We start from the raw sequence: 9,690 nt of genomic DNA on the forward strand, positions 1-9,690 counted from the left end.
CAAGACCTCACCAAACAGAAGTAATACTTGCTCCTAAGGATGACGCTCTTTATTATCATGATATTAAAGAAATATCAGCAAACACATTTGCTCAAAAACTAATACAGAACTATATAAACACACCAATTATGATGACGCATACCATTATATCACAGTTAACTGTGATCAGCATTTCTAATTAAGGGATTTAAAAATATGCATTTGAATTCAAAAATGAGATTCGGCAAGAAATTTCAAAATTCCAACAGCCCCTGAAGATAGCATGGCTCCGCGCCATGACCCGGATGGAGTTCCGTTCAACTTTATATCCCACAATTCCTTTCTCCGTCTTCCTCTTTCCCTACCGCAGCCATGTCTAAGAGAGGTATGAAACCCATCTGGTAAAATCCACATTCATCTGCTGTTTTCTACTCCCCGCCAGCTCTTAAAATGTTGTTTGTGTGTTAGAGAGTAGGAAAGACAACACGTATCCGTGATTAGTTTGTAGTTCATGCAAACAGTGTATTATTTCTTAACGATAGTTGTTTCTCTGGCTATTTGGCGGAAGCCATGTTTCGCTGTCAGCGCCGTGCAGTCATGAAGCAAGTAAAGCTAGAGGTTGAAAATGTGAATTTGGAGCAAATGTTTGACTGGTTTAAATGTAATAAACCTAATGTCGCACCATGAATTTATCTCAAACGCAAAGTTACATGTTGCAAATCGTCTCAATAATGTTAAATTGGTCCGTCTAGCTTAGGCTATCTGAGTTAGCTAGTTAGCTAACTAGCTGCGCCGTTCCTTGCAGGCTCGCTAGCGCGAGCCGTGGATAGTGGTGTCACCTTTGACGTTTTAGCCATTGTTGAAGCTAAGTAATTTGATTTAAGACAGGGGCAGTCCGTTTTTATTAGGCAAAAATCTCATGCTCTGGTCAATAACGTTAGGAAGTCGTCTACCAAGCTTGTTTCCACTTAGCCACATCGGTATCGTTAAAGTAATGTGAAGTTGTGGTCGTCTGACAGCATATTTCTGTCAAATAACTTATAATATCGGTATTTTAAAGGGGTGTTCTTTGCAAAAACCCTCAGTGCTTTCAACAAATGTGCTTAAACGGACGTGAGTCGGTTTAATACATTGTAACATTACAATGTAAGCGTGTGTGGTGTAGGAAACTGGTGCAATGGAACTAGCTACAGTTACAATATGGTCGCAGGCTTGAAGCTGGATATTAAATTACTTTTTTTTTTTTTTTCTTTCAGTTTCTTTTATGGGCTGTGAAAAGCCAATTTTTTTCCCCTAGCTGAAAGTTGACGTTCTGGAGCTATATTTGTTTTGACATTGCTTCGATGGTATGTTAAAGTCTTGCATTATAATATACATGATGTGTTAGAATGGATGCACTTGTTAATCCAGGGGTGCTTGGGCTCGTCAATGTGGTGTTGACTGCTAAAGTGGCACCAAGTGGTGTTGGATCACATGTTAGCTCAAAGCATGCAAAAAAAGAGAACCAACTTCAATGTTAATGTGTAAAGGTAGGGAGTGAAATTGCTTCAATTGGATAGTGTAGAGATGGTACTTAAATGTATTTCACATTGACATTTCTCTTTGTAAAATGACCTGTGACTTGGCTTTAAAAAAAAATGGTTCAAGCATAACTGATTTCAATTGTTCCTGTGTTCTTAAAGGACGTGGTGGTTCATCTGGAGCCAAGTTCCGCATCTCACTGGGTCTCCCAGTGGGAGCCGTCATCAACTGCGCTGACAACACAGGTATGCATACCTCAACTTATTAATTTTTTGCTCTGGCTCAAATTATTCTAATTTGATATGCAGGAAGCTGGAGCCACAAGTTGTCAGTCAACCAGCAGAGATGGCTGTAATCACTAAAGAAGGCTGTACATGGGGTGTATTATGTACTATGTGGTGGTTAGGCCAGCTTTGTGAGAGCTAGTCTATTAGCAAGTAGTTGAATTTGTTTGTAAGACAGTCATACTCAGAAAGTGTCTAATGTTACCTGTCTCCTGTTTTGTTCAGTTTGTAAGAAATCACACTAAATTGTGAGGGGAAACATCTTTTTTTCCTGCATCAATTTGGAGAATTTCCATAACAAGAGTCCCCATGTTTGGGGTGGTATTGAATTTCAGTTTAATTCGTCTTTTCTGATTTTATGTGGGACGCAGGAAATACATGGCAACATTGCTATTAAGATTTGTGTTTTTGGTGTTCTCCCCCTTTCAAAAAGCACTTGCTTTGTCTGCTCAGTGGCTGGGTGAGTTGTCGTAGAAAGGAATATTAACCTCATCACTGTGGGTGAGATGGCAGCGTCACACTGTGGCTGACTGATCTCAATCAGTGATGAGACAAACTGAAGTGCTGTATACCCCCTGCCATTTCTAACAGGAATCAATACTGTTTTGTTGCAGTTTCTTTATTTCCCCTCCTCCCATTGTTCCCCTTTTCATGTTTGTTCTCCCTCCATCCTTCAGGTGCCAAGAACCTGTACATCATCTCTGTGAAGGGCATCAAGGGGCGTCTTAACCGTCTGCCTGCTGCAGGAGTGGGTGACATGGTCATGGCCACAGTCAAGAAAGGCAAGCCAGAACTCAGGAAGAAGGGTAAGTGGAAACAACCAGTCCTAGTGCAAGTTACTGTGGTATTGGGTTTAACTCTTGAACCAATGAGGTATTCGTTTGGGTGCATGTACAGTGAATAGAACTGCAATGGAAACTGGGTTTGAAATGCACAAAGGACGTAACATTTGTACACCTGTATGTGGTGACAAAAGTGCCTCCATAGGTCACCTGCCACCGGATTTTTTTTAACCAGTAGAGGGAAGTCTGTATGCATAATTACCACTGTAGAATTGAAATACTTTGTGCTAAAAGGACCTTGAATCCACATAACACTATTAAATAACCCATATACAATAATTTATGGCTTGAAAAAGTGGTTTGGGTGTCAAGTTACTTTTTAATGACACTTAAAGGGAAAATTCCCTGCCTTTTTTTTATGTGGCTGTCTAATCAGTGATGATGGTAAATGTAATAAATTCATCAGTGCGTGTGCTATATTGTCTGAGAAAGCGGAGTCCTCATGCTCTTGGAGGCTGTGCCTTAGGGCTGTTCAAACGAAATCCGGGAATCAAATATAAGTGCTGAAATTACTCTTAAAATTTATATTTGCATTTTATTTATGCAATGTTTTCCCAATTGTGAAAGGCTGGTGCCAGGCCAGAAAAATGTAATGCCGAAAGTAACGCCAAATATGCATTGTTTCTTCTAGATTCATTCTGCAGCGGTGCATACCCATGAACTGCAGCAACGAGCTAACGTTAGTTAGAACGGATCAGGGATAAACTAGCATGGACAATGATGGCAGCAACCAAAGTTCTTGCTGAAATGTTGAATCAAACGGTACAGATTTTCTTTGTGTTAGGGTTAATTGATTAAGATTCCCCCTTTTTTTTTAACAAAGTTGCATTAGCGTTTATTTCACAATCAGGATATTTGCATTTATTCAGTGTTTTCTCATCGCGGTGAAACAGCAGGTAGGTCAGGAAGTATTTCCCCTTAAAAAAAGCACTTGCTTTGTCTGCTCAGTGGCTGGGTGAGTTGTCGTATAAGGGAATATTGACCTCATCACTGTGGGTGAGATGGCAGCGTCACACTGTGGTTGACTAATCTCAATCAGTGATGAGACAGCTTTAACCTGCTCAGTACCACTGAAGTCTACACGATGGGCCTAAAGTCAGAACGTTCAACCACAACCGCTAAAATCAGAAGTTACTGAAGAGTCTACTTTCTTTTTCTTCTTATCCAGCAAATTCTTGTAAACTGTGGGTTTAACAAGGCTGGTGTGATGGATTTTTTTTTTTTTTTTTTTTTTTTTTTTTTTTTTTTGTCTGTCTGTCTATGCACTTTGTTTTTGTGCTTTGTCTGAATGTTATTCATAGAACTGGCTACCATAGGGACCATTGGACTTATTGTCTGGAATGGTAAAAAAAAAATCAATACCAACGGAATTATTTCTTCAATTGACTACATTTACTATCAACACTAACTAGACATCCACATAAAGGTAGTGAATTCTCGAGTCAATTGTATCTAATGAAGTACAGTAGTTTTCCAGGTGTTTGTCTAACGAGCATGATCTGCAATTTAACACGAGTTTCACTGATGGAAACAAACATGATATGGCATAGGAGAGAAAGTAGCATCTCAATGTCAACACATTACAGAGATGTCTGGACATTTAGGTCTCTGCATTGGTTTTAGCTCCATATGAGCAGAGTGTGGGGAAGACTTGGACGTACAAGCTCTCATTTACAGCTTTATGGGCAGAACACTGAATAACTCATGCATGAGTTGGGTTAATACAGTTATGGATGTTGCAACAGTATATTCAGGATTAAAGTGAAATGGGTTATACTGCCAGTCTGTTTCACTGACCATGTCTCTAAGTTCCAGCCAAGTCAGAATGATGGTTTACCATTTAGCTTGAATTAAGCCCACTTCCTCTGTCCACAGTGCATCCTGCGGTGGTGATACGGCAGCGGAAGTCGTATCGGCGAAAAGATGGTGTGTTTCTCTACTTTGAAGACAACGCAGGTGTCATAGTAAACAACAAAGGAGAAATGAAAGGTAAGATTTTGGATGCTACACATCCACAGGTTTTGATATGTCATACTCTATGTACAGTGTCTGGACAGCAAGATCATTTACACATGAGAATATATTTAATTATTGGCTAATTTATTGATGTATAATGACCTCTTGCTCAGAATAAAAGGTAGCTAGCTATTTGTTTTGAGGCACTTTAGATGGGGCTTTCAGTAATTAAGTTGTTTTAGGGATTATTAGTTGTATGTATTGGGCAGAAGATCATGGCTGCTTAAGCCCTTTAGGTTCTCTCATGTTAGACAGACATGTGGTATTCTTTTCTCATCGTGGTGATACAGCAGGTAGGTCAGGAAGTATTTCCCCTTAAAAAAAGCACTTGCTTTGTCTGCTCAGTGGCTGGGTGAGTTGTCGTATAAGGGAATATTGACCTCATCACTGTGGGTGAGATGGCAGCGTCACACTGTGGCTGACTAATCTCAATCAGTGATGAGACAGCTTTAACCTGCATATGTCGCACTGGACTATACATCACATTTATTTCAAAAAATACAAGAACAGACATTCAATCTGGAAAGGCAAATTATTCAACTACACAATAGCACACAGAACAGGCTGAATACGGCAGGTGTCAGGTATGTTAACGTAACACATCAGCAGTTATTCAAATGACTCGAGTTACCTTTCTTCGGCTGCATATTTCACTACTTGCTGTTTGTGATCTGCAGAGTAGGACTTTGTTTTGGGGGCATCTGTTCAGTCTCTCAGTTGTCTTCAGGAGAAGCATGTAGTTGTCACAAGCCTAGGGCACCCTCTCGTGGCTGTAGACAGTAATGATTTCAGTAGGAATTAACATTTAACAACATATTAAATTGTATATATTTGGATATAAGTCGCACCTGACTAACTCGCAAGACCTGCCAAACTTTGAAAAGGGCCACTTATAGTCCAGAAAATACAGTAATGAAATTGACACTATTTGAAGTTAAGTTACCTAGCCACATTTAAAATTTTATTTTATAAATCTAATTTTTCCTTTACATTATTATGTTAATAGTTTAAATTGCAGCAGTCAGTTGCCTGTCCATTTCCTGTATGTATTTAAATGAAGTTGTGCTGTAGCCTAAGTAACTCTGCTTTCCCCTGTCTGCAGGTTCAGCCATCACAGGCCCAGTGGCCAAGGAGTGCGCTGACCTTTGGCCCAGGATCGCCTCCAACGCTGGCAGCATAGCCTGAGCTGGAGCCCGCTCCTTTGTTTGTTTTCAATAAAAACTGTTGGTAATCCAGCATCATGTCTTAGTGTTTCATTTACCATTTATCTAGAAACTGTATTTTAAAAGGGCATGCAGTTAAAATTATGAAATATGAGCTACTGTTCTGTATGGATGGAAAAGCTTAATTCCAGTTAAGTAATGGGTATTTGTGCAAATTACTTCCTGCAAGCATATTATCCTTGTTGGTATTAACAATGGTAAAGTACAACAGTTTCACTTAATACAGGTTTTAATGTTGCACTATTCATGGATTAACTCACTTTAACAGCTATGGAAATATGGCTTGAGGATATGTTAAAAACAAATCTAAAGCATGGGAGCCTTGTTACACTTATGTACTGTGATTTTTGAAGTCTATTGTCCAGGCTGTTGGTTGCCGTACATAGTCACGTCATATTCTACCAAAAGAATCGAGCACACTTCTAGTCAGCCATGAAATTATAATCTACAACTGCTCCAAATTTCCTATTTGGTATATGAAGACCTCTCCAAATGTGTTTACACATGGTACTGTTGAATCTTGTCTATGCACTTGCTCAGACCTACCATTGGGTGGTGGAATGGAACCTAAAGACTACGGTATGGTAGTCTGTAAACTTTATTTTACAACCTTCAGTTTACAGATAATTTACAATTCTTACATAGTATTCTGCTACTTACAGATGAGATACATGACAACAAAACACATTTATAGGGCTGGTGTAAACACATTCTGAATACAGTAAGACAACCACTGGGGAAAGTTAAATACTCTTCTTGAGAGCATTGGTTCTTAAACACATTTTCAATAATGAACACACTTTACAATATTTTTTCCGCCCAGCAGTACCCCTGACCAGCACAAAACCGTGTGTGTGTGTGTGTATATAGATATAAAAGTAAATTACAGTGCTGCACCATCCATCACTCTGGTTTACTAAACCTTGGAACTGAAAATACTTAAATGCTATCTCGAATGTTAAGAATCCACTAAATTCATTCACCATTATAGTATAATTTTAGGACACTTTTCCAAATTATCATGAAAAACAATTCACACCTACCCCATGCAGTACTCCAAAGTATCTCCATTTGAGTTAAACTGCTGTAGAGTATTTGATTTAAACTGGCTGACCCTTCTCTAATCAGCAGTACACGGGACAAGTCTCCACCACGACGATGAGAACAGACACTAGGGGGTCTTCAACATTTTTTTTACCCAAGGACCCCTTATCTGAGAGGGAGACAGAGCAGGGACCCGCTACGACATCTGCTAAAAAATAAATTTAACTTAGTAAATTCCTTACATATAGGCCTCTAAGTCTATCAATGTTTTTTTTTGCACAGATAGGCTGATTTAGATTTGCTAATATGTTAAATGAATGTTTACATTTTCATTTTTTTTAAACACCTTAAAACTCCCTTCTTTCATTTTGTCTGATAATGGTTTAGTACTGAAACATTGCCTATTATTAAATCTATTTAATAGAGTGTAAGGGTTTTTTTTGTGTGCAACTTTTGACTTGTGTATCCCCCTCCGACGCACCTCACATTATAGATGGGCAAAGTATTTTTAACAACTTTAAGATCTCTGCTCTAGAACACAAGGATATGACAGAAAATGCACAGACATGTTTCAACAGAGGGATTTATGGTTAGCTATACACTCCCTGGCAGTCAGCACTTTGACATACGAGACCATATAATCACAAACTAAGACTATCAGGAATATGTTTTACGAATGTTAAATTACATGTACTCTTAATATCAACTATACCATATGTTACTCAAGGTTATGTGTATGAATAATCCTTTTTTCTGCTTACACAGTCAGACCAGCGCTGAGTGTGTGTGTGTTCTCATTTAACTACATTTGTGGGGTCCAAAATCCAGGAATACAGTATGCTTGTGGGGTCTGAACAGCTTTGTTGGGCAAAAAGGCTGGACCCCACAACTTTAAAGGGCTGTTTAAGGGTTAGGACTTGGTTTTAGGATTAGGGTTAGAATTACGTTATGGTTAGGGTGAGGGTAAGGTTAGGCATTTAGATGTAATGGTCAGGGTAAGGGTAAGGTTAGGCATTCAGATGTAATGGTTAGTGTAGGGGTAAGGTTAGGCATTTAGATGTAATGGTCAGGTAAGGGGTAAGGTTAGGCATTTAGATGTAATGGTTAGGGTAAGGGTAAGGTTAGGCATTTAGATGTAATGGTCAGGGTAAGGTTAGGCATTTAGATGTAAGGTTAGGCATTTAGATGTAATGGTTAGGGTAAGGGGTAAGGTTAGGCATTTAGATGTAATGGTTAGGGTAAGGGTAAGGTTAGGCATTTAGATATAATGGTTAGGGTAAGGGTAAGGTTAGGCATTCAGATGTAATGGTTAGTGTTGGGTTGGGTTAGGGTTGGGCTTTACAATCTAAGGGTTTAAATTTTTTTTTTTGATCTGAATTAAAAAAAAGGGGGGGGGGGGTTGGATAAAAAAAGAAAAGCAGACATAGCAGACGGACTCGTAGTGTAGGGGTAGGACTGGCCACCCCAGAACTCGGAAGAGCGGGGTACGAGTCCCAAGCGAGGCAACACCAATGGGGACAAAAGGAAATGCTCGGCACGGGACCACGTTGGGCCTTTGGAAAGGATCAGGGTGTTTTTTAGGTTATGGATGGGATTAACTTTACGGGGAGAAAGGTACATATAATAGAGTAAAAAATAGACAACACAACAATAAAAAGGTCTGAAAGAAGAGTTAAGATAAGTGCTCCAGTCCTAAGTTAAACAAAGGGTAATACCCCATTAGCATGCACACTAAACAAGTTTAATAAATATAAGTGCTGGGTAAATCAAGGTGCCAGTAAAATCATATCACACCTCCAGCTGGCAATGTAATAAATAATAATGAATAATAAATAAGTACACAATAAATAAACACCAGCAAATTCATAAAATTCTAAGAAAGAGCATGCAAAAACAACGAATCTCATGGAAGGGAGGGCGTGCAAAACACATCTAATTAATAGTAAATTAAACAAAAAAGTTGTATAAGAACATGCCTAAATATATGTGGATTAGATTAGATAATTTAAAAACATAAATAGTAGAAAGAGAAGAAGATGGGGTAGAGGAAATTCCGAAGTCTCCCACCCCGGAAGAGCAGGGTTCAATCCCACGCCAGGGAAGACGGAAGTGGGGACATGCAAGGCAACGGCAAACAAACCCATGGGGGCTTTTTTAAGGGGGGGATTATCAGTGGGTTAGGGAGACTAAACGTCATTCAGACCTGCAGGGACGGTGATCTTTAGAAGATGAATCCAGATTTTTTCTGCTCTCTTTCTCTGTCCCACGGTCCAGCGGTCATTGGACTCCAGTCCAGAGATGATGAGGTGGCTGGTGGAATGTTCTTGAAAGTGTGTAACTAAGGGTGTGGTAAGTTTACACTCCCTAATGTTATATAGGTGTGTCTTAAGACGTGTGAGTATGGTGTGTTTTGTTTCTCCCACGTAATGTTTGTCACAAATAGTGCATGTAATGATGTAGACCGCATTGCTGGTGTTCAGAGAGTAAGATTGAAGAACGGGGTGAGATGTCTGGCTATGTGTGTTAAAGATGAATTTTTGATTTTTGTATAGGATGCTATGATGTATGTTTGTGGCCGGTTTGTGGTCTGTGTATTGAGAGCGGACCAATAATCCTTGAAGATTTTTGTTCCTCCGGTAAACCGAGATGGTGTTGTAATTCTGAAAGGCTTGGTGTTGTAATTTTAAACTGGTGTAGTTCTATTTAATGTGGAAGTGTAACCTAGTTGTGCGCTGGGAATAGGTGGACACAAGCAGGATGATGTTTTGGGTGGTTGGAGAC

The 9,690-nt window shown here is 39.4% G+C and overlaps 1 protein-coding gene and 1 long non-coding RNA gene across 2 annotated transcripts in view; one reads left to right on the top strand and one right to left on the bottom strand.

The window, feature by feature from the left end:
* Positions 1-256: 256 nt before the first annotated feature.
* Positions 257-5,878, top strand: rpl23 (ribosomal protein L23). The gene is made up of 5 exons (XM_032537572.1): positions 257-364; positions 1,662-1,745; positions 2,462-2,590; positions 4,502-4,615; positions 5,745-5,878. The coding sequence occupies exons 1-5, from the start codon at positions 352-354 to the stop codon at positions 5,825-5,827; spliced, it is 423 nt and encodes a 140-aa protein (XP_032393463.1). The 5' UTR covers positions 257-351; the 3' UTR covers positions 5,828-5,878.
* Positions 5,879-6,462: 584 nt separating this feature from the next.
* The window catches only part of LOC116703008 (uncharacterized), a 4,743-nt gene continuing 1,515 nt past the window's right edge, over positions 6,463-9,690 (bottom strand). The window contains exon 2 of the long non-coding RNA XR_004335309.1: positions 6,463-7,702. This is a non-coding gene — a long non-coding RNA (uncharacterized LOC116703008). The remainder of the gene's footprint in view (positions 7,703-9,690) is intronic.

The sequence above is a fragment of the Etheostoma spectabile genome, chromosome 15, assembly GCF_008692095.1.
Source record: "Etheostoma spectabile isolate EspeVRDwgs_2016 chromosome 15, UIUC_Espe_1.0, whole genome shotgun sequence".
Taxonomy (NCBI): domain Eukaryota; kingdom Metazoa; phylum Chordata; class Actinopteri; order Perciformes; family Percidae; genus Etheostoma; species Etheostoma spectabile.